The sequence below is a fragment of the Tinamus guttatus genome, unplaced genomic scaffold (assembly GCF_059628265.1).
Source record: "Tinamus guttatus ecotype Peru unplaced genomic scaffold, ASM5962826v1 Tinamus_guttatus_pri_ptg000030l, whole genome shotgun sequence".
NCBI lineage: Eukaryota > Metazoa > Chordata > Aves > Tinamiformes > Tinamidae > Tinamus > Tinamus guttatus.
The window spans coordinates 2,678,636-2,704,500 of NW_028288564.1; the positions used below are offsets into that span (position 1 = coordinate 2,678,636).

Here is a 25,865-nt window from a genome sequence, read left to right on the forward strand (position 1 = left end):
CTCTGTTTTACAGTCGGGCTGTGCTGTGCCCTCGCGTGCCCGCCTGGCATCTGCGCGGCGGGAGGCACAGCCACATACACAAAATAATCACAGCAATTCCCTACCTACAGACAACTCCCTGCTGCCTGAGTGAGTTACTAGGACAAAAAGAACCCCCCGTCTCTCTCAGGTCATTTTGTGCTACAACTGAACTAGCAAACTCCACCTAGTCCTTACCTGTCCCAAACACCCTGCACAGCCACCTGCACCAGTAACAGTCACGGAGAGCTGTTACAAACAACATACGTGTTCTCATTTAATGTGAATGGTTATTCTGGTTTTAATAGTAAGGGCAGGAAATGAGGAAGAACAACAGCAACAGGCAAAACCACTGCGTCTCATTTCTCTCAAGTTAATATTTTATTTAAAAGTAGTCATACAAAACAAATTCAGAGAACTGCACCTTTTACAGAATGTTTTCAATTATTTTTAGCTATTAGAAAGATAGAAACTATTTTAAACTTCCTTTAACTTGAATCTCTTGAAGTTAAAACTTTTTGTAAAACTTAGCTTCTTGATGTGACCACGAAGTCACAAGCACTAAGTTGTAGATACTTTCCAAACTAAACTAGCAATGTCAGATAAACTAGCACGTAATAAAGCATCACTGCAAAAATATCTGATAAATTTTCACTAGAAAGTCTATATCCAAAAATTAGGACAGTGCTTGTTTATAAGGATATAAATAAATCCCTGTCAGCAAAATCAGTAAGTGGTTGAATTATGTTAACAGTAGTATTAAGTATTATTTAGTAGATTAATATACCGTGTCATATAAAAATAACTCTTTAGAAAGGTTATATTAGATATATATTCACTGAATACTTCTGGACTACAGAATTCATATTATGAGTGAAACAATTTATGGGATGGACATTTTGTTTTGTAAAATGCATTAAAACTGAATACAATTTGACAACACATATGTAAAGCAAGTGCATAACAAAGCAGCTGTATAACAGAAAATCCATGAAGATGCACTAACGTGACAGTAATCACAGCACCATATCCATACATACTTAAAATTTCTTCTCCTGTAGCCTGCAAATATAAGAGACATTTTTCAAATTCTTTCAGTAAAAAACAGCAACTCCTTCCCCTTCACAAGCACACTGAATCATATCTTCCTTGTGAGAAATTATCAACATTTGTTTCTTCTATCGTCAGTATTATGTAAAGCTGGAAGAGAAAAACAAAAACAAAACATATGAACTACAACATACTCTGAAGAAATAAAGCTAAAGCAGAGCAAACAAATCTAAAAGCCCTCTAAAATTGAAGGTCATTGTGCTATAATATGTGACTATCATTACTAAGGGTTACGCTTTCACAGACGAACCTTTAAAAAGGATTCTAAGAAAAGAGAATTTAGTAACATCTCTTAAAATACAACAAGTTTTGGCAAAACCACAAGACGGTCTGCTACCACACACACAAAAAAAAGTCAAATCTAACTTCTTGACGTTTGTGAAATACATGCACATGTGCGGCTTCTAAAACTTTTCATTTTTTAGAAGTTGCACTTAATTTCTGCATAAAACAACTGCCTTCAGCTGCAGCAAGCCATTAATCAAGAAAATGTTATCTCTAGTGAAGTTGTAATCTACCAAAATGGGAAAATATTGGCTTCTTTTCTTGTTTTATTTACTTTTTTTCATTAACCATATAAGAGGAAAATGGACATTTAGTCTGAAGACCACTTTAAAATGTATTTCTAAAATTTTACCATTAACTAAAGCTTTTCTTTGAGGGGAAAAAAGTTATATTGAGGAAAAATATCAGTATATTCTGAAAAGGAAATGTCAAGTCATATTCACTACTCAGTGCAATTCTACAGCCACTTTTACCAATCCCTCTCCTCAAAAAACTGTAACAGGAAGATAAAACTATAGGTTATAGGATAGCAGCAGACTGCTTCATGAAACTAACATATCCTACATTCAGAAGTTGAGTGCTGCATTCAAATACTATTTCTGGAATTCCCTGGGTGAGTTCCTCTCCCTCTCTAACTTCTCCCTCTCACTTTGTTCATGCACATTCACAATTTCTTCATCTCTGACATCAAAGCACAGGAGCTCAAGTCGGAAACCTTGGTCCCTTCATGGAAAAAGAAAAAATGTTCATAGAACACACATGAATTATTCCAAAAGTAAATTTTAGAACCAGTGATTCAAGCACACTGATATTTTTTAACCTGCTTCTCCCCTTTTATCACATAACAGAATACAAGCATATTCATATCTTTTCTAGAAGTCACTAAAATGCGTGTTTTAAAAACAAAGCATGATTGTTTTTTACTGGTACCCCAATGACCAGGAGGAGCACTTACTTTTTGCGGTCTTTGTCTTTCTTAAAGCTAATCGGTGTGGACAGTAATGTCTGTGTTTGCAGTAATTCAGCAGCAGCCTTCTTCTTAACAAACAAAGCCATTTCATCTTCTAGAGTTCTTCGGTTTCTCTCTAGTTTCAGTTTTTCCTCTTGGTGCAATCGCTTAAGGTGTTCAAATCTAGCTTGTATCTGTTGAGAGCAAGTACAGAAAGTGCATTTCCAACTAGTTACACAAGGTGGTGATACCACAATATAAAAACACTAAAATCAAAAATAGTAACAGCTACTGACCTTGGACTAAATGTTACACGAAATAGCAGTTAACAAGACTGAAAAACAGCAATCCATAAAAACAACCAATTACAAAACGATCATTCTCATTTCGGATGCCAGGCTACTTCACATAAAGCAAGAGTGGAAACCATGGAAATCACTAAGTGAATTATTAGATTTACTACAGGATGTATCTTCATCAGATCAAAAATAAACAGTTCTCCAGAAAGAAGTGATTATCAATAAAATCTCCTTCTCTGGAGATCTTCCAAACCCGCTTGGATGCAGTCCTGTGCCATGTGCTCTAGGTGACCCTGCGTGTGCAGGGGGGCTGGACTAGGTGACCTCTAGAGGTCCCTTCCAACCTTAAGCATTCTCTGATTCTGTGAAAATGACTGAAGCTCAAAGAAATCACCTGATATAAACCACAGACAGAAGAGACCGAGGAGCATCACAGGCCCTGCACAAAACTCAAATGAACCTACTGTGAACATGGCCAATTATTCTTCTTATTAGACATCCTCACAGTGATAAGGACTGCATATGACTTTATTCTCCACAAGGAGCACAGCAAATCTAACAGATCTAGAAAAACAAGCATTAAACCTTCTTCATATTTAAAACATGCATCCAAACACCTCACAGAACACTTACAACTTTGCTGGGAGACCGAGGTACAGAACTGGATGATAATAAACATATGCAGTTTTCCAATTTTAACTAACCCAGTGTACGAATATAAATATGCATGACCATGTTAAAGTCTAGCAGAAAGTAGATGTGAAAACCCTGTTTTGTCAGTCCGGCTTGATAGGACCAAATCATTAACAACATATTCAGGATATGTTCAATATTGCCTGTTATTTGACATATTTCTTATTAAACATGAATTTAGAAGGTGCAGTATGTTGAGCTTTTTCACTGGCTGCTAAAATGCTTAGGCTATTTGGGAATAGGTAAGATTAAAAAAAGAAATCCTTCAACCTCTCAACACAAGAGCTGCCCTTCATATGAAGTCACTGAACCTGCGGTCACACAAGGGTACATCCCCCACTATCCTATCCACTACTGTCTTCCAAGATTTAATCCTTCTTCACTCCGTAAGTGAGAAGAGCGTCAATCCATCATGGGATGAGCGATAGAAGGTGGCAATCTCAGACAATAGCTGTCATGGTGCTTCTTTTTTTTTTTTTTTTTAAACTTTCATCACAGAACTTATCTCTAAAAGGAAATTGCAACTTTATAATCTTATAATGACTAGTCCAGGGTAATCTGAAAACAATTGCAAAAATGTCATTTTTAGAAGCCCCAGTATATAGCCTTGTCTTCCAGCAGCCTTCCTCTGAAACGCACAGAATCCCAGAATGGTTGAGGTTGGAAGGGACCTCTAGAGATCATCTAGTCCAACCCCCCTGCTCCAGCAGGGACACCTAGAGCACATGGCACAGGCTTGTGCTTGCAGTGAGACAGATTCTTAGAAATGGGACACAAATTACACGAATAATGCTACTGAAATCCCACAAGCTAGTTTTGGAGACAGTGAATCAGACACCTACTGTGCAGACATGCTGTACCAATGGCTTTTAGCCTACTGAGAAAGGAAGGCTAAGAAAAACACAACTTTGTTACTTACCACTCTCCTGCTACTCCACTTCCGTTCCCATCCACCACATTGTCCCACCTATCCACCACCCCTTTAGACCACAAGCTCCCTCCTTTCAGAGGAGAATTATTTGCTTGCATCTAGCATTGCATAACCCACCCCTTCTTGACTCCAAGCACTATTTCCATTTAAATATTAGGAAATCATAAATCTTGGCTTGATGTGATTCTCCCACATACTCAAGTGTTCCAAATCCCAGGGCACAAACTCGGGACAGACAGGAATGAATGCTTACTTCTTGCTCTGCTTCCTTCAATATTATTTCTTTTTCCTTCACTCTCTGCACAAACACTTGTCTCATCTCCTCCTCCTTCCTCTGCATCTCAACATAGCACTCGTGCCTCTTCGCCTCATAGGCCTCCTGTAGACTGAAGTCCAAAAATGTAAACAAGTCTCCAGGACACCGTTTTGTTCACCGTGGAAAACCCAATCCTGGGCATTCATTAAACAATTTATTTTAATCAGAAATATACACATCAGAAATATAAACATCTACAGTTTCCTACATAAAAAGTTATAAACAAACCTAACCAGAAGAAGAGTCCTACCTTTGCAAATTTTGTTTAAGTAAACAACCACGAATAATATTATTTAAACTAACAGCTCCCAAGAAATCTACATTTCAAACTACAGCATTTTAGGAATCTCAGCTTCTAAAATTCAGAATTACAACTTTCTGCCTCCAACATGCATAACCTTTTGCTTTAAGCTACCTGTTAACGAGACAATTAAATTGCCAGAAAAATCCCCAAGACTTTCCACATTGTGAAACCCCTGAATTTAAAAAAGTATCTGACCATTAACACAACTAACACATTGATTATTTCCATATGAAAAAGCAAAGAAAATGAGACCTTCAAAATACCTACATCACTCCTTATATAATGTCGGAATCTAAACATGGCAGAGCTGCATAAATATATAATAAATGCCATTTCCTAAATATTTCAATATTTGAAAGATGGACTTACTTTCCAGCATTCATCAAAAACCTCAAGACTGCTTGTTTCTTTCTGAATCCCCTCTCATAAACCCAATGTACTCCATATTTTCCACAATTATATGTGAGACTGTATAGATGTAAATTAATCGAGGTCACTGAACCAACATCTGGCAACATAACAAAATGGCAAGTAATTAAAAAATATCTTTATTTGTAAGTCTGTGCCTCTGTTCACATTCTTTTTTAAAAGAATTACTCAACTATACATTTCAATATGCAAGGCACTTGTTTTCCTTCAAAAAATGCATTGTGGAAATTGAAGAACTTTCATACAAAAGCCCCCTCGCAAATTGACAGATATTGGTAATTTATTCAAATACTTCTTGTTATTGTTGCCACCACTACCACCACAAAGCTGTCAAAAAAGCTCTGCTTTTCTTTCTTGCTTAGTACTTTGTCTTTTCATGGAAGTAAAAGCACAGCTTGCACACAGATGCAACTCATACAGCAAAGAGCACATTAGTTCTAGAAAGCATACATCCTCAGAGATAAGATTAAAAAAAAAAATTATACAACTGTTTTTTTAAGGCAGAAGCTTCCACAAGAACAGAATTGGTGGATCACGACCAACCAATGGTTATAATTTAGAAAAACAAATCTGTTCAGTATCTTGTGGGAAGTAAGGCTTACAAAAGGATTGAGATAATGGTAGGGTTCACCCTTTATTCTGGGGCTATTTCTGGGTCCCATTCCACCCTTTACCATTTCCCAAATGCTGACTTAGCCATCCTCTCTAGCTATCACCCTTGGTCAGCTATCTCATGCCTTTCGCTGAAACAAAAACTGTGTGACAGATATTTAAAACTGTACTGTATTTTAAATATATTTAGATGCACTTAAAATGGAAATTTAAATATCTTATGAACATACACAGGTACACACACACACACACTCATATCCCCCACACACACACTTTTGCACCAATTTTTAAAGTCTCACCTTTAACTGCTTCTATTACTTTTATAAATAGAAAAAAAATGGAACAGAATATGCAAAAACTTGATGATTTAAGTAAGCAATAGGGTGAAAATTCTCTCTCTACTTAAGTTTATGGCAAGAAAATTTCCTAATTTTAAAGTTATTATTTATATTTAAAATAAAATCTAAAGAGAGAGAAGAATTATCTTGAAATTTCATGTGTAAACTTAAAACTTTGCAAGATTTCAAGGCTGGAGCTCCTTTCCTACCCCATCTTATCGGAGTCATACATCACAGTTAAGCAAGTTCAGAAGACCAATTCTCTTCGCCAGCTGTGAACTAAATTGGGTCAAGCCTCAAATTCCAGCTATCAAGTGAGGTGAGGGTAAGTTTTCACACAGGCATATTTAGTCACATTATCTTTACATTTAGGCAACATATGCACAACAACAGAACTGCAGCACAGGCTTTGCAAGTACTCGTAGCCTCACCACGCACTTTCAGGCCCTGTGACTGCTAACGTGCTGAGTCAGGGACAAGAAGGCTGCTAAAGCCAATGCTAGACTACATTAAGGCACTGCAATCCTGCCTGCTTTTCATTTTATGGACACCTTGAGACTCAAACTAAGCTAGTTTACCAGGATGAAGCAACAAAGGGCCTGTTTTGAAATTCACACCAGATTAACATTTCAGACACTGGATTTACTAAGTAATCAGACTTCATGTATAAAGAAGATAAAATTTACTTACTTTTTTTCTCTCTCCTCCGCTGCACTGAAATGTTTTGAAAATCGTGGGGACAAAGTTAAAACAAATTTCCCCTTTTATGTTTGCATATCAGCACATCTGAAGATTCTTCCATTTTAAAGGGAGGGGGCAGTTTACAGTTCATGAGAATTTACGCTGACACTATCCTTTCAACATAACTGCATACACTGCAAATAGCAAAAAGTTTTTTACTTTACCCAAGGCTGGTTTCACTGCTCTTGATACAGCACATCAAGAAAGACGAGTTTACAGGTACTCTCACTCTTCTGTGTTGGACCCCTAGAATTTTATACTCTGTACTACTCCATTTGCAAAATTAAAAAGTTAAAAAATAGTGATTTAAAATAATTTATTCCTACAGAGGTTCTGAAGCAGGGGTGAGAAGGGATTTTGAAGAAAGCGTACACCTTACTAATCTATCACCTACCTCATGGCAGCACTATCACCTACCTTTCTAGAGAGGCATAGGTGCGACATACAGTTTTTCTATCTGTGTAAGATATAGGACATGGATGCCTAAAAACAAAGATGCAAATCAAACAAGTTCTGTTCATAAGTAAACCCTTGATTAACCGAATTCAACTCCTGGCGGAAGGCAATGTCGCATATTTGGGGCAATTTGATTTGTACCATTAGAGTTCAACGAGACAGATATTTGAACAATACTTTATAGTTCATTCACTTAAATTAAAAACCAAATCTGAAAATCACACAAAACTTTATGCATAACATTCCAAGATGACCTAAGGAGTATCAGATCAAAAAAAAAGTATAAGTTAATTGGTGACAAGTATTTTTAGCACAGTTCATAGTTCCTTGACTCAGTGGCCTTCCAAAGTTGCTACATAGCAACACTTAGGATGTGGCAGATCCAAGTAGATGCCATTTTTCCTCCGAAGACTTGTAAAAGAGGCATTTTGGATAGCGTTTAGTCTCACCATAAGGAGATTAAAATATTTGGCTCAAATGCAAAAGTCTATACTTGGTCAAATGATCTTCATTCCTAAAGTGACCTGTTAAGGAAAAGTTTTAATACTCTTTTAGATATGATAGTTTCCGTTCTCAAATAGGGAAGCTACAGTCACATCAATCTTCCTCTACATGTGAGCTTACTGATGGCCCTGAATTCTTCCTGTTTTCCCTCATCATACAGGCTGGGAAATAAACATGTTTTTTTACTGAGAACTGTATGGTCTGAATACACAAATCTGGGGGAGAATTAAAGCCCAGAGTGGTAACTCCAGTTGGGTGCATTCTGTACCATTTCAAATAATTGAGAAGTTTATGATGAGCAAATCATGATTATGAACCCAGAGAAATAACTAGAAAATGGTTAACATCACAGACTCCAAATGAACACGTATACACATAAATATTAACCTTTGCTTATTTTCAACAGACTCTGGCCCTTCAGTTTTCTTGTTTCAAAGGAGGAATGTTCCCTTCCGTAACAAAACAGACTAGATTAAAAAAAAAAAAAAGACTTTCACAATGTTCCACTGCAAAGCAGCAATAATCCTCTCTTCCCTTGCAAACATCCACACTTACTAGGCAAACAGAAGTTTCTTTTGACCTAAAGCCCTCTTCATGCCTAAATTAATATTCATCTGTGCCCCAAGTTTGCTCATTCTGAGTGTCTCATGAATTATCTCTTGCTGATACCGGCTTGGATCCAGGAATGTTGCAATTTCTCCATTCTAATAGACCTAATCGAACCATCCACAATGCAAGACTAGACCACCCACAAAAAAGGTCTGTCTACCTCTGCACTGCAACATATTGCACAAAATGCACAAACCACCCTCCCAAACACCTTGCTGCCCGTTAATCTCATATTGCAAAATTTGAAGCAACATGCTTTCCAAACCTACTGCTGATTGGTTGCTTGAAACCCAAATTACAACTATATGACTAAGTTTAGCCTTAGATAATGTTTCATTTACTCCCTTACTCACGAAATGACAGATTCTTAATTTTTGAAATGGCTCATCACATATAATTTTTAATCTGATATAGCATTTGGTCACACGCAATCTTTAACACCTTTTGGAAAATCCTACCACATAACTTAACATGACTTCTTTTCATGGAGAAAAAAAGTTTGTATGATGTTTTTAAAGGTGTAAGAATGAGATTCATTATGTTTATAACTTCTCAAGAATTTAAATTATGCTAGTTATTATTATCACTCGGTTATCCAATATGTATTTTTATAAAATCCCAATATAAACAAGGTGTCCTGAAGCAAGAGGATATGGGACATGTTTTAGGAACATGGTTTAACAGGTATAGTGTTGAGAAGCTTATGGTTGAACTCAATGATCCCAAAGGTCTTTTCCAATCATAATGATTATATACCAACACTTCTATGCCAACAGAATTAATAGCTTTCATTTCTGTGGATGACATTTTATGTTCTGGTGGTCTTGATCCAAAGAATGCAATACCCCAAAATTCTGCCTATGTCCTTACACCTTTTTAACTGCACCATTAGTGTCCCTCCATACTTCCTAAATATTCCTGACTTAGGGGGTGTATCCTCATGGACCTTCCAAGTGCAGTAGCCTTGGACACTTTTAGGTGATACATATTGACCGTCCTGCTCTAACAGACGAAACAACCATAAAGTTGTTGGAAGAGAGTAGTTGGAAGACAGGAAATTACAGAACCTGTAATAAAAGATTATGTAGCCAGATGAAAAATAGTAAATATCTCCCGTAGAAAGCAGCTTTATTACATGAAACAATTACGTGTCTCTGTGCCTTTCCTTAACTTTCCTTTGGAATCCTCTATTAACCTTCCGTAGAGTCTAACAAAGCATTTCTTGATCTGAAAAATCAAGCTAGACATTTGGCATTATGGGAGACCAGGTGGTAATTTAACAATGTGATCAATGATTTTGGAAAAGTTTTTGCTTCAGATCCTTCTGAACTCTGACCCCAATTAAAAAAGTAAAAACAGCAAGCTAATATGTGACTAAAGTCATTTAAAAGGCATAAAATGTATGTTTCTAAAGAAAATAAAGATTCTCCATAATGAAAATTAAAACCCTTAGCTTTATTATAAAACAGTATTATTTTGGAAATATAACTAATCTGTATGTCTTTAAAAGCAAGGCTCTTATCTTGATGGACCAGTATGCAGAGCATGAGAGAGCGAGTGGAAATACACTTTGCTACAAAAGCAATTCCTTCTCCCCTGGAAAAGCTTTTCTATGTATGTGTGAACTTTACTCCACGTTGATAGAGGCAAATGTGAAGGGAACAGATAGTGAGGCCCAGCACTGACCATGGAAGCCCCTCACCTGACGGGTTTGTTCTCAGGGCTGGTGTCCCTGAAGCCCATCTCCTCCAGCCTGCAGCGTCTGTACAGCTCGTAGTGTCGGGCATGAGTCTGTTCTCTTAAGTCTTCCATATTTGTGCAAATCAGCATCTCACGAAGTTTTACAAAGTCACAGTGGTTCTCATTTTCCACTGCTCAGTTAAAAGCAGGAGATTTGATTATTAACGACAAGTAGCAAAATTGTTAAAATACATTTTAAAAAGCACGGGATTTATTGTATTTATTTGTTAATTGAATATACTTTCTGCAAAAAAAAAGCAATACTTATATTTAGCCTCATCTTAGTATCGATATACACATACAAGTGCTAAATGTAAGAACTGGTGAGCATGACCCAATACTTCATGATTTTCTGTTTGAGTTGAATGATAAACTTCTTGGTTTGGTTCTGCATTCTAACAATGAAAAAATATCTTTAAAATTTAGTACTGCTAGAGCTACTTCTACAATATTAACTTATCCAAGTATTGTACATACCATCTCACAGCCTGATTCCAAAGATGTGCTCATGAAGCTACCAGTTACCACATACCTCAAATATTAACTGTTAAATTCTTTAAACTGTTGATGCAAAATACAAACAACGTGGAAGACTGGCAAATATAAGCCCTCCTTTATAGTTTTGGTATTTTTTTTATTTTAACAGAAAAGTTAATTCTCATTAAAAAAAAAAAAAGCGAATTCATTTACCTTGCACAATGCCCCAAGGGTACTGACGAGCCTTCACCATTTTGTTTCCAACTTTCACCTCTTCTGTACTCCCTACTACAGCAAATGGTAAATGTCCCTGTAAAAGTTACACCCATACAGCTTTATCTCTTAGCATTCTTGTGTAAGAAGAGCAAACGAAATGGTGGAAAAAATGGGAGAAAAGAAAAATATATTTTCAGGAAAATCCAAAGATTGTAGCCATAAAGCAGTTTAAGCTGAAAAAAAAATCTAATAAATGATTAGCTAATCAAGCTACTGATAGTTAAACTACCGATACAGTAGTCAAACTACCATGCAAAGCTGGACCGAGTGGTTGAGACAGCAAATGCTGTGCTGTGATTCAGATAGACCATGACACACTGGAGAAATGAACTGGCAGGAACCTCATGATGTTCAGCAAAGGGAAATGCCAAGCCCTGCACCCTGGGAAGAATAATTCCATGCTCCAGGACAGGCTGGGGCCAACCTGCTGGAAACCAGCTTTGCAGAAAGGCCCTGGTTGTCCTGGTGGACAGCAAGCTGAGCGCGACCCGGCAATGCGCCCTTGTGGCAAGGGCAGCCGGCAGCATCCAGGGCTGAATGAGGAAGCGTCAGGGGCAGGTCGAGGGCGGTGATCCTGCCCCTCTGCTCAGCCCTGGAGAGGCCCTGTCTGGAGCGCTCGGTCCAGGCCTGGGCTCCCCAGTACAGGAGACATGTGGGCACTCTAGGGCAAATCTAGCAAAGGACCTCAAGAAAATTAAGGAAGTGGAATATCTCAAATATGACAAGAGCCTGAGGGGACTGGGACTGTCCGGCCTGGAAATAGCAGCTATGGAGGGTGTATGGGTGGGAAAGGTATTTGTGTATAAGTACTTGATGGGGAAAGTAAAAATCAGAGAGTCAAACCATTCTCAGTGGTGCCCAGCAACAGAGAAGAAGCATCAGGCACATACTGAAATCCAGGGAATTCCATTTAAACATAAGAACAACTTTTTACTGGGAGGGTGGTCAAAACTGGAACAGGTTGTCCAGAGAGGCTATTGAGTCTCCCTCCTTGGAGGCAGTCAAAATCTGACTGGACATGGTCCTGGGCAGCCTGCTCTAGGTTTCCCTGCTTGAGCAAGGGGGGTTGAACTAGATGATCTCCGGAGGTCCCTCCAACCTTAGTCTGTGATTTGGTGAGGTCCCAGCTTGCCAATGCACAAGGGAGCTCTGAGGCTTCAGCAGAAGATCAGAAACATCCTCCTGCTCTTCAAAGCTTAGCACAATCACCCATCGAGCGCATACGGGCTGCCAAGTGGCCAGAAATACAGCCTGGGTACTGTCTGGCTGACCCACAGCTGTCCAAAAAATAACCACTAACTGGAAAAGAAATCATTAGAATAACATGAAATTGGCCAACTTGCAGGAAAAAAAAAAAAAAAAAAGAAAAAGAAAACTTCCTCACAGTAGCAGACTACCCGCAAGTGACAGAGGTTGGGAGTGCAGATCCCTATTCCCTCCGCACACCAGGTCCTTCTCCCTGCTTTGAAATTGAAGATGAGAACATATGCATGCGAACAGCAAATTCAAACAGTGGGCTCAGAAGACTGGCGAGTCGCTTCACAAGCCTAGTTTAAGCTGACAGATACCGCTAGGACAATCTGGAAGCCAAACAATTCCTTAAAAAAAAATGTGAGAATGCTATCTCAATTTTTATCTCCAAAGAAAATCTGGAAAGAAAGTAACAAATTAAAGGAGAAAGCAGATGGAAAAAAAAGACTCACCATCATTAAAAAATAAATAAATAAGTGAAAAACAGAGAAATGAGTGACAAGAATATCCTCCCTAACAGATGTAAGGTAGCATTCGCTAAGGAAAAGAGCAAAGCCAATCTGTCTGTCTGTGTTAGGAATTATATATTGATTAACCACAAATTAGAATGATTTGAGCGGGATCCCCTTTGATTTTCTGTAAGCAGGGAAAATAAGAAAAGTTTCCTAAAACACAAGGGATTAACAGCAGAGGGATACAAGGATTTGTGAAGAAGGAACACAAGAACAAATGAGTTTTTCCTCAAGCGTAAGAACAGAGAAAAACAAACAGGCAGCTTGTTACAAATGCAAAACCTTAAGCCTCAAAATAACCATGAAAGAGCAGGAACAGAACTTTGCAATAAGGATGGTGCTTTAGAACAAAAATATTAATGCTATAGCCATTTACTTACATTCATGATGGCATTAATTTTAGAAATGGTTTCATCATCAGTTGGAAACTGATAGATCTGGACACCATTAGTAACCAATTCACTCATGAGTTTGACCTTGAACCTCTGTAGCTCCGTTTTAGAAATGCTGTCTGCTTTGCCTATAATTGGTATAATGTTCACCTGTTAATGACAGAAATACAGGAAATGTGTGAGGCTTCAGTCCTGAGGTGATAGTTTATGCATTAAAATTTTTGGTACAAAGCTCTTTAAAACTTCCTCTTCAGGTGGTAACTGATTGGTTTCATAAGCAATCAAAGCTTTGCACCCTCTGCAACATCTGCTCACTGGCATCACTGGCACAAAGTAACACCACATCGGTTAGCAAACTTGCTCAAAATTAACTGCTTTGGAAAAAAAAGAAGGTCTCACACAGTGAGTAGTCAAAGAAAGGAGTAGCAGCACTTATTTACTAATTAAATGCCCCAAATGACTATTTTTAACAGGGCTATAAGTATTTGCTTTATATATTTGGGGGGATGTGGTTCGGGCTTTAAGTGAAAATCATCAGTTGAAATACACAAACCAAAGGAAGATGAAAGTACCACCGTGTTGGCCACTGTACCACTTCTTGGCTTCCTTGCAGCTATAACAGCATCTTCTTCATCTCACCGCTCTTCCTCACAGCTCTTAGCCTACACCCTAACACAGCAGTGTGTTTCATCTGAACATAACAGAGGAACGATGAAGGCTTCATCCTTACTAGTTTTTACCCAATCCTACTACGGCAAGTTGCCAGCAGTGATGACAATAACCTGGTATTTTTAATTATACTCTGGCATCTCCTGCCTTCCTATCATCACTCCAAGATCCACATCTTTCATAACGGGATACAAAGAATTAATGGCCAAATATTTTGGCACCACAAACAACCCTTCCAGATTTCAAGAGACAGGTTTTTTTTCCAGACTTCTTTGATGATAAAAGGAAAACAAAACCAAACAAAACCCATCACATGTGCATTCTGTTTATTCTTCTGAATATTCCATCTAAACATAAAAACCCAATCATGGAGTCTCACTAACTGATTTTTTTGTTTTTTTAAACAAACGTAGTATGAAGAGTCTTCCCAAAACACTGAAGCATGTCACAAGAGTAAAAAAGAGAAAATAGTACAATAGGCACTAAGTCACTCACAGAAATAATAAGTCTCTTGGAAATGTAAATACTTATGCTGACAAATATTTGCAAGACAGATCATAGCCTATCCTATCAATACTTAAAGAATACTTCATGAAAACTAAGTTTGTGCCTCCATGACCACAGGTCTATACAAAAGCCACGCTGTTATGGCTGAATAAATATTCTATCAACTTTGGTAATATTAAAACGAAATAAACTTTTTTTTTTTTAATTAGAAGCATCTCATCCTCAAAATTATTTTATTTTCCCACTCCTATGGCTCTCTCAGGCCCAATTTCCTCCAGTGCAAATACCTTACTTAAAATTAAAAAGCCCAATCCAGGCAAGTGAACTGCAAGATTTAGCAAGTTTTTAAAGTAAACCTTCTATCTGTAATTTAGGTCCCCCACAGTACAGCTTTAAATGTGGATGAACAACTGAGCTCTCAGACTTAAATTAACCTTCACTCTGTCTAAGGAACTCAACATAGAAGCTTCTCAAGTAATAATTAACGGGAAAAGCATCACTTGCACAGTGAATAACAGAAAAACTACTGAGGAGAAAAGTAAAAAAAAGAAAAACAAAATCACCATAAGCTGTGCTTATAGCTTTTTAAGACTGATGTTAAATAAACTGTTGTATTAAAATCTAAAAGCAATATTCCTCTGGCTTTAGAAGCAAAAGTTACATCTGCTTAAAGTTTGCTTAATATTTTAAACAACATTTATTTCTCCTTGCAACATCTAAGATTTACTCAAAGACTGTTATCTCAGTACTTCCATCCAAGAATGTTTGTATCCACAAGAGACTGCAGCACATTTTGGGCCACAGGGAAATGCGGAAAACAACACAAGAGAGGTGCAGGAACCTTCCTGCAGGGCTCTGGGCTAGGTGTCCATACATCCAAGCCCTCTGCAGAATCACAGAATCACAGAATGGTCGAGGTTGGAAGGGACCTCTAGAGATCATCTAGTCCAACCCCCCTGCTCCAGCACATGGCACAGGGTGGCATCCAGGTGGATTTGGAAGATCTCCAGAGAAGGAGACTCCACAACCTCTCCGGGCAGCCTGTTCCAGGGCTTTGTCACCCCCACAGGCAAGAAGTTCTTCCTCACATGAAGGCGGAACTTCCTGTGTTTCAGCTTACACCCGTTACCCCCTGTCCTGTCACTGGCCACCACGGAGAAGAGCCTGGCTCCATCCTCCCTACAATCACCCCTCAGGTACTTGAACGTGTTGATCAAATCTCCTCTTGGCCTTCTCTTCTCCAGACTAAACAGGCCCAGCTCACTTGGTCTTTCCTCATACGATAGATGCTCCAGTCCCTTAATTATCTTTGTGGCTCTCTGCTGGACCCTCTCTAGAAGCTCAATGTCCTTCTTGTCCTGGGGAGCCCAGAACTGCACCCAATACTCCAGGTGTGGCCTCCCCAGGGCTGAGCAGAGGGGCAGGATCCCCTCCCTCGACCTGCTGGCAACGCTCCTCCTGATGCAGGCCAGGATCCCATTGGCCTTCTTGGCCACGAGGGCACATTGCTGCCTCATGGTTAACTTGTTGTCAACCCTCTCCGCAGAGCTGCTTTCCAGCAGGTCAACCCCTAATCTGTACTGGTGCCTTGGGTTATTCCTCCCCAGGTGCAGGACCCTGCACTTGTCCTTGTTGAACCTCATGAGGTTCCTCCCTGCCCAACTCTCCATCCTGTCTAGGTCTCTCTGAATCGCAAAAAATCACCAAGATAAACCTTACACTTTATCCATGCACATTATTCTACTGTGTGCAGCATCAAATCTAGCCTTCTGATCATCTTGCTATCTCAAGTGTAATGTATCTTTATTTTTCCCCACAAGTAGAAACCATATTATTACTCTGAATTAAGGTTTTAATGTACCATCTTGCAGTGCAGCATAAGGAGGCAGCAGACATTTTGGTATTAGAGAAGGAAAAATATACTTGGAATTATTCCTGGTCGATAACATGCAGGCTAATTTAAGTATATTTATAGGCATCTGTGTGTTAAGATTTGCACTGAGCTCTCCAGTATATAATCTTTTGTTTCAATAATATTTTGGTGGAATGATTCTCTCCAAATTCCTTATTTTCATGCATTAAATCTGTACAAATCAGGACAAGAATTTCCAAAGACTATGCCTGAAGAAGAAAACCCCAAACCCCACAAGATACCTAGTTTCCTGACTTCTTAGTGATCTGTACAGGATTCCACAAAAGTGACTTAAAAATACAGGCATGAATATTCGCTAGTTCATAACAAGAAACCATACAGAAGTGGATTTCCTTAATCCCTGAATGAAAACTGGTTGATCTCTACTGATCCCTAAGCAAAACTACTTTCTAGACCTAAGCAAGACTACCTTCCTAGGCAAAACTACTTTCCAATGTCTGAAAGTCTGATGCCAAGTTTTTAGCTAGTCTTTAAATTTATAAGCAATGAAAAAAAAAATGAATTGCCCTCAGATACATTTGTTTCTCTCCAGTGATTATAAACAGAATACAGGATGAGCTCATCCTATTCCAAGTATCCTCTTTACCTCTGATCTTTGTTATCTGGCCCTGTTTTACAGCAGATAGACATGATGAATGCACAGCACACAGTATATACTGCAGCTGATTTAGGAAGCAGATACTGAAGACAACATCTGATGTAGATTTATATGCTTGATATAAGATTACTGCTGTACCACCTTCTCTTTGGGGAATACTGTACTCAGGGAATTAGCCAAAAGCTTTCACATCCTGGGAACAACCACCGGGAGAACACAGTACTTAAAGCATCACACACACATTCCAAAATTAGATGGAAACCAAACTAGAGTAAATATATATGTACTCATTTTTTGTGTATATATATACATATGTACAGGATATATATATGGTAGTAAGATCAAACATAGAATCCACTGCAAATGGAGAGAACAACAAAGTTACATGCCATTTATGTTCTTTCTGAACCAAAGCAAAGCTCAAAATATTTCAAGGAGGTGGCTAGAAGCTAAAATTCCATAGAGCAAAATTACTTTATTTTTATCCTGATGGAATGTCTACTCTTCAGGATGCTGCACCTCCGGGACCTATTCACTCCTATTTGGGAAGGGATACACCACTCTTAAGGGAGTTCAGTCTTTACTGAAAAGCTAACACAACCAAGAAACCAGTTTAGTGGTTTAATACAACCTGCATCTTCACAGCTCCCTTGGAGCAGCACAACATGCTCCAAGAGGCTGGCCCGTCCTCTCCTGTGAAAGTTCTCCAGCTGTCAGGGCAGATCACACAGTAGTTTCACAAACATTTTAGGCTGGCATAAACCACCTCCACAGCTGGAAGAAACCACCCTACCCTCCCCTACCAGCCCCTACTCTGTGCTACTGAGAGAGCTGAGAGTGCGGGACTGCTTAAAACCGCGCCACACTGCGCCTGAATTCATCAGCCAGCAAAACCACCACGACACCTAACGTGCTCATCAGTCACCAAGCTGGAAGGGACGGCTGACCTGACGCTCGTCGTGAAGAAAAACCTCATGAACAAGGACAGGCGGGGAGGAAAATTTAGCGGGAAAGGCTCCACTAAAGTACAGAGGAAATGGTAATATATTTACCAGAGACACAATGAAGTTTTCAAATTTCTCAATATTTTAACAAATTAAAACCAAATGATAGTAGTGGCCTTAAAATGGGTTAAACATTTAACTTTATCCATTGCACTAGCCTGATTTCAGGAGAAAAAACATAGGAATTTGGTAAGTGCAAGTAATTACACTGAACACTGCTATTTTAAAGATTTCAAAACAAATCAAGTCATGAAGGTTAAAACACTGACTGAGCCTATCTTAGAGAAAGCCACATGGGAAGAATTCTTTTTCTTCATGGCACTTGCTTCTTCAATTACCATAATAAACTTCTTCATATTGCTACTAAACTATTTCATATCCAAACAAATCCTGCTGACTTCCAGCAGCCCCAAATATTTGACAGTGAACTAGAAATAAGCTTTATTAAAAAAAAAAAAACCCTACAGCACACTTGGAGGTTATTCTATCTAATCACAGTAAGATATTGAATCACAATAAGATTTGAAATGGTTTGTTACAAAAAGAAAAATTATATGTACTTTTTTTAAAAAACTTGATGTGCTGCTTTTTTTTTTTTATCCTTGTCTTAAAAGGGATGCATATCCTGTCCTTTCAACTTGTAAATAAACAGTTAGGATCTAGAAGCTGCAAGAGGCTTCAGAAAATATGACAAATTCTTATGACTCCATTTCAAAGTCTTACCTTGCTGTCAAGGCTTTTCATAGTTAACAAATCCAGAGTTTTAAGGGAATGGCCTGTAGGTGAAATGAAATAGAGGCAGGCATGGATGCGGGTATCATGGTAGCTATGTAAAGAACGCTTGATTTTCAGTTCTTCCTGGAGATAGGCTTCAAATTGTGCATCAATATAATCCACTATTGGCTGATAGCTGGAAGAAATAAAATAAATTTCAACAACCAGAGATTAGCTACTCCTAAGCAGAAAAAGACTTAGAAGGAAATTCCTGCCTTGCTGTTTTGTGGATTTTTGCTTACATCCCAAAAGAATGCTCAATAATCAAAATAGTAGAAAAGAAAAATAAATGTACTGAATAATCTTAATTTCTGAGATGCTTTTTGAAGAACAAGATCTGTGTAGTTGCTAGAATATTCCCTAGTTACTATCAGTGCAAAAGCTCTGTATAATTACTTATGCTTATTAGTGATCTTCCCAATGAATGTTTTATAAACTTTTGCAATCAAGCTGTGCAACTAAAGAACCCTCAGAAATACAAGAAAAGAAATAACAAGTAATCACCACTGCCACGAAATAGGGCTTCTTATATCTTCTGAAAATGAAGTACTGTACACGAGAGAGCTCTTAACCAATAAACACATTGAAAAGGAAGAATACAAGAGAAGAATGAAAACCTGATTTGCAATATAAGTGCAGTTTAAGTATTCTTTATCTTGCTTAAAAACAGATTGTAATCTGTTTTCAATAAGAAAGTGTTGCTGGATGTATAAACAGCAGGTCCTTACTGTTCTGCTGTTGTACAAAATTTATAAATGAGACCAAAGGCAATGAAATCATAGAAGTAGTTGTTGCACACAAAACTAATAAGGAAGGATTAAAGGACAACTGCTCGCAATATTAAAATTGTATAGACACCACACAATAAAATCTCTGGTATCTATATTAATATTTATTAACAACTCATTCATCAGAGTCATGAGCAAAAGCTATTTTCCAATTGTGTCACAAGCCATAGCTCTCCTGATAATCTTAAAACAACTCTCTAACCTTCATTTCTAACTGCCATCACTTGACTTTTGTTTAACACAGAGGATTACAAAATTTCTCTAGAATTAGGGTGGAAGAAACAACACCCACTGAAAAGCAGTTCAATATCTTAAAATCTTTGATTCACAAAAACAGAGACTTAAAAGACACTGTTACAGCCGCTTTATCCTTCTACATTTTAATGAAGCTGTTCAAAACGCAGAAGTCTTCAAAAATGCACATGATCTTTCTACCATCTTAAAGTCTTTGATATGTTCCACTTAATTTTTAAAAACCTGTGTAGATCTACTTTATGCAATGTTTATACTTATGTTTGGCTCTTTTAGAAGTCCCTTATTGGCCTTCTCCCTGCTTCCCCCACACTCCCCAAAAGAAATTCCAGTGACAATTACATATTTTATCGACATATATTTGTAAAAGCGTACAATATAAAGAAGGGGGCAAGGTTGAAAGTGATTTCTCCAATCATTTCCAAGATAAGAAAGCCATGGCTGATTTGGTACACTGAGAAAACACATAACCAATTTAGAACATGCTTTTTCTAAATTACTGCAAAATCCCAAGGGGAAAAAAAAAAGAAAAACAGCTTGCAATTGAGTTGCAATTGAAGACTAAATTCTTGCAATATCACGACAGCTACACAACACCTACCTATCTTCTTTGTTTATCTGGTCCCCAAATCCCACCGTGTTTACAATGGTTAGTTTCAGATGAACATTGCTTTCCTGCAGGTCATATGTCCGGGCTCTAAGTCTTACATTTGGCTGAAAATGTGTTGACACAGGGTCATCAAAAGTGGTGTTAAACAAGCTGTCTATCAAGGTCGATTTCCCAGTTCCGGTTTCCCCTAAAATTAAAAAGAGGTAAGCAAGGGGCAAGCAAGTAACTGATAAACATAGAAATACTTCAGTATTGTCCTCTTAGGCTTTAGGATTTTTTGATCTAAAATTCTTTGTTAGAGTAAAAATAGTGTGTGTTTCCTGCAGTAAAAAATGGTTGTGCCCCATTTTACTCAAAAGATTCATAAATCAAAAAATACATGGCACCCATCTTTGACATTTTTGAGCTTCACATTACCTAAGAAATGCTAAATATGAAAAGAAAATAGTGTGTATGTGTGCACATGAGTAAAACAAAGCCAGAGAAAGAAGTGGAATCATATTTCATGCTTAAAGAAAGAATTTAAGGTTGCAACTGGATTTAAACGTTGGTCACTCCCTAAGGAGAGGTACAGTTTACAATCAAAGCCTTAAGACACCCAGGCACTACTTACCAATACAAAGAATGTTGAAGCTGAAGCCCTGCTTGATGCATTTGTTAACCAGCTGATCTGGTAAACTATCAAAGCCAACATGACCAGAGAGAGGTAAAGATCGATAGCCACCATTTTGCTATGGAAAAAAAAATATTAAAAATATTTTAAAGAAGGGAGTTGCAATTAACAGAGTGGCAAAGCAATTAGCAACAGCAACCAAGCAATTTTATCAGTAATTATAAGACATTCCTTATGATTTATATGAAATTAAGAAAAGCAAAGGTATGTATAACAGGTTTCTGACTTTCTGTAGATAACTGGATATACACACTACTTACAAACAATACTTATCATCCTCTTTTTTGTCTTGCCCAGGACTTGTTTGGGACCATAGTCTGCACTAACTCTCCTTTTAGACTAACGTAACACTAGCAAGGTGTTCTGAGAAAACCAGGACTACAGCTGCTGTTCCTGCACCAGCTCAGTGGAAAATTAGTAGGTTAGAGTCCTCATAGCCATTAATCCCGTAACTTTCATTAAAAAAAAATTAATTAATTAATATTCCTCTTACAAGTTTGCTGTTTTGGGAAATGAAAACAAAAAATAGCTAGATTTTCCACAGTTAACACTGACTGCTTATAAATTTGACAAAATTTCTCCGCAAATCAGATACTAAGGAATAACAAATAACTTGCAGAACAATCAGCTGCCTCCTTTGCATCTAGCTTAGCAAAATATGGCTCAATTTACAACACAAAAGACGTCTAGCTATATCACTACTCAAAAGTTTGTACCAGAAGCCTTAGGTGTTGAATTTGTTTGCATTTCTGAATTTATGGTAAAGAAGTTTATGGGTGCATATTTCAGTCTGGAAACAAGAGGGCCAGTTTCTGCAATAGGTATTTATGCAGTTGTCAAGGTATTCTGAGACATCTCAAATTTGCTCTTTTGCTATAACAACAGTATATTTGCTCTTTCTTCAGTATGTGAAAGCTAATTTAATGAAACTGCATAGTTACAGGTGAAAGTGCTTGTTTCTGGAAGCACAAACATGTTAAAGTACATGGCAACCCCTATGTCATTGCACACAAGGCAGAAAAGCTCTGGCACTGTTGCAAGGCTGGACTGCAGGATGCAGTAATTGGAAATACCTCCCCAAGACAGGAACCGTGTTTGCATGCACAGCTTTGCCCAGCACTGTCACGGGGCAGCCAGAGGGAAAGACTAGAAGAGCAAGAACATGAATCTCTTGCACTCAACCTGTGGTCCAGCATCATAATCACCAGGTCATTCTTTCTCCTTCTTTATGCCAAGAGTTAATGACATAGCAAAACTAAAAACTAACACCCTGCCCCAAAACGCCTCACACACCCATCACCTTAATATAAACTGACTGGGACTATACGCTCAAGGAAAGGACCAGAGTTGACCTGATTACAGTACTTACAGCAAGATCTCTGGTACCACAGAAAAAAAAAAGAAAACAAACAAACAAACAAACAAAAAGCCTATACAAATAGTAAAATTTGAAGAAGAAAGAAACCAGAAGACACAGAAATTTATTTAATCCTACTTTTAAAAAAAAAAAATCTCTTCTAAGAATTTTCACTATTATCAAATTGTCCAAATAGTTTGTTGTCCTAAGACAACTGATGATTCAGGAATAACTTCAAAGGGCTGCAATAAAAAACTCTTCATTTAAACTGGAAATCTTCCTAGAAATACTGTGTAGTTAAAGTGAAGACAAAGTCTTTAGCTAAGCTGATCTTGAAAAATATTTCCTTGTGCATTTATACTTCCACTGTCCATGTCAACAAACATTACAGACTTGAAACAAATGGCTCTGCTTTGGAGGCTTGCCTCTTTCCAGACCCTTCCAAGTTCCTTACAAAGGAAGTAATTTGTAAACCTGATAATTTGAGAAAAATTGGAGCACTCTTCATACAAAAGCAATAAGCAGAAAAACATTTTTCCTTATTAAATTTTCAAAGGACGCTGTGCATCTCTCCCTCAGTGTCAGCACCTCATGAAGGATTCACTGTGCCTAACTTCTAATAGTTTATCAAATATGCAGAGACCTTAAATCCAGAAAAACAATTACATGATACCTGCATTCCTATTACTTTTCAAAGAAATAGCGACGAATGGTTGAAAATGGTTGAAGGGCTACTGTATTGCTGCTTCAGAAAAAAAGGATGGCAGCTCAAAAAATAGCAAATGTGAAATGTGCTACAAGCAGTGAAGTCGCCACCACACTGTGGTGCCTTTTCAAACTGGTATTGGTTGGGTGGAGCACCTAAGTTATGCCTGAAGACAACATTTCATCCAATTTTATTCAGTGAACAACTCACTCAAGGCTTGTAATCTCAACACTATTAGGCTTTAAGTCACTAAATACTTTCTGTTTCTCATTCCTTTTCTAAAAGTAATGATCTCACCAGAATAGCACAAAATTCCGACAGCCTGAGATGGCTCCAATCAGATGTCACTCCTTCCCTCCCCATTTTTAAAGGGTTTGTTGCAAAACTTGCATAGAGTTCCATGTGGATTTCTAGCTCGTTCAGTTAATCACAAATACGTTGGTCTTATGAAAGAGTCTTGCCCATTAAGCCCGCAGGGTGCCCTGCAGGGAACCGCGCGGCCGCTCTCCCCGCACGGACCAGGCCTGGACGCTGCTCGGGGGCTGCGAAGGAGCCACGGGGACAGAGGAGAAGCCGCAACGCAGCCAGGAGCAAGAGGGGACCCCTTCAGAGCACTGACCTTCCACTGAAACGAGCGAGCACAGACGTTCATGCAAACAGAAAACCTATTTCAGCTCCCAGTACCACCAAATCGCAATACTCGGCACCTCTCCTGCCACAATCAGTTACCTTCTAGATAACCAAAGAGGGATTTAATCCAATAAATGTAGAAGGTTACCATTAATGCATGAGCAAAGTAGATAGCTAGATTAATACTGGAAGTGAATAGGAAAAGATTTTACATTTTGGAGGGTCAAAATATTAAATGTAGACACACAGACTGCATTGAGATCTAGCTATATAGAAATATGTATAAAAGAGAAACAGAGAACAAATGAGAAAAGTGGTGGGAGTGGAAAGAAAGCCTTGGCAAATAACACAGAAGAAAGAGAAAATATAGGAGGAGAAGGAGGTAGAAAAAAATCAGGGAAATAAAAGTTCATGAAGATGCTGAGTAAGAATGGTAATACAGTACAAGTTACATGGAATCAATACATGAGTCTTGTCTATAAAAACATCATATAGAAGTATGGGACAAAACTTCCAATCATGCTGGGTCTGATGACAGTCATCGCCTGTTGCTGCACTGAAAGAAAACGTGTGTGGCTTGGGGGTCTACAGAGAAAGACCTGTATAGCTTCAAGGAAGGAAATGGGACAAGCACAAACAGCAACACAAGTAAAGAAAGCAAAATCTGGTGCTGCCCTCTGAGATGACCTTGGAACGGAAAAAAACTTGCGTGGGTATCTGCGCGGACAGCAAAACCGCTGTGACTTTCAGGAATCCGCGCTCCTTGGGCTGCGCTGGGCAAGCCTGGTGGCCGCGACCCCAGCAGCGCTTCCCGGAGAGCAGCGATTCCGGCCGTCCGCGAGAGCCGACGCTCGGGCGCTTCCTTGTCTCCACGAGAAGGCAATGCCGGTGCCGGACGCCAGCGTGGCCGTTGCCGCCAGCAGCCTCTTTGACTACAGCAAGGGTTTCCTCTCCTCCCTTCCAGTCAGTCAATAACCGGCATTGTGTGCTGCCCTGCAGGGGCAGGCGCTGCCAGGGCCTTCGCACAAGTCACATATTCAGAAAGCAGAAGCGCTTTGCGGAGTCAAGGTTGTAAACAGATTCGTAACGTGAGTTCAGGCTGCGTGCTCATGCTGATTTGACATCTCTTTTGTGAAACAACTGAAAAGAAAACCCTTCCCCAGATACCCTAAAAAAAAACCTAAAAAGATACACTTTGATAATTACACAGGATTTCTTAAACCAGCAAATACTCCTTGATGTCACTCTTCATTACTTATGAACCTGTTGCAGAACCAGCCTCCCCACCACAGCACCGCACTAAACCTGTGCGTCTGTCCCCCGCTGAACTCCGCACCGCCCGCTGCTCCGCTGCCGCTGCGGCGGATTCGGGGCGTCCCGTCCCGCTCCCGTCCCGTCCCACTCCCGTCCCGCTCCCGTCCCGTCCCGTCCCGCTCCGCCGGCGCGGCGCTGCGTGAATGTCGCCCTTTCATGCCCCGCCGCGGCCGCTCGCGGGCCCAGGGCCTCCGGCGCTGCCCCAACAGGCGACGCTTTCAGCGGGGGCCTCAAAGCGCCGCCTGTTTCCCGCTCTGTCCCGGCGCCCACGCGCTGCATCCCGCGCAGGACCGCGCCAGGGAGCTACTCCCCACAGGAATCACTTCAGTGAGAAAAAGATGCTTTTTTATTGTTTTAAAAAGAGTGACTGTTGCTTCCCTCATTGGCAGCTCGCGGGGCACCTCCACGCACGGCCCCGCTGGCATAACCGAGGGGGAAGGAGCAAGGCACGAATCTCCAGGAACAGGTACTTCATCTGTCCGTCTGTCTGTCCCTTTTCCCGCTGTCAGAAAACAGCAAAAAAGCAGCTACCTACGGCCCAAGCGGTGACTTCTCCCCTCAGCAAAACCAATCCCGCGGTGCTGGGTCCCTCCGGGAGCCTTCCCGCCGGCCGGGCACAGAGCATGGCATAAAGCGCACGACCTGCTTCTCCTACTCACAGTGACCAGCACCGCCGCACGGGCGGGGAGACCGTTAACGGCTACCCGCCGCCCGCGCCCCCTCCCAGCGCCCCTCCGCCACCGAGGCAACTCACCGGCTGCCGCGCGCCGTGGGGGGCGGCCATAGCGCTGGGAGCGGGTCAGGGAGG

The 25,865-nt window shown here is 39.5% G+C and overlaps 1 protein-coding gene across 2 annotated transcripts; it reads right to left on the reverse strand.

Annotated features, from left to right (window-relative positions):
- Positions 1-375: 375 nt before the first annotated feature.
- On the reverse strand, positions 376-25,845 carry SEPTIN10 (septin 10). Of its 2 annotated transcripts, none has more exons than XM_088530313.1 (10): positions 25,812-25,845; positions 20,991-21,108; positions 20,369-20,564; positions 18,677-18,863; positions 13,231-13,392; positions 11,025-11,121; positions 10,297-10,465; positions 4,539-4,671; positions 2,369-2,556; positions 376-1,218 (listed from the first exon to the last, which is right to left on the reverse strand). In XM_088530313.1, the coding sequence occupies exons 1-10, from the start codon at positions 25,839-25,841 to the stop codon at positions 1,209-1,211; spliced, it is 1,290 nt and encodes a 429-aa protein (XP_088386439.1). In that variant the 5' UTR covers positions 25,842-25,845; the 3' UTR covers positions 376-1,208. The 2 variants fall into 2 exon arrangements, with proteins under 2 accessions (XP_088386439.1, XP_088386447.1); XM_088530321.1 differs by lacking the exon at positions 376-1,218 and adding an exon at positions 1,943-2,136.
- Positions 25,846-25,865: the final 20 nt, after the last annotated feature.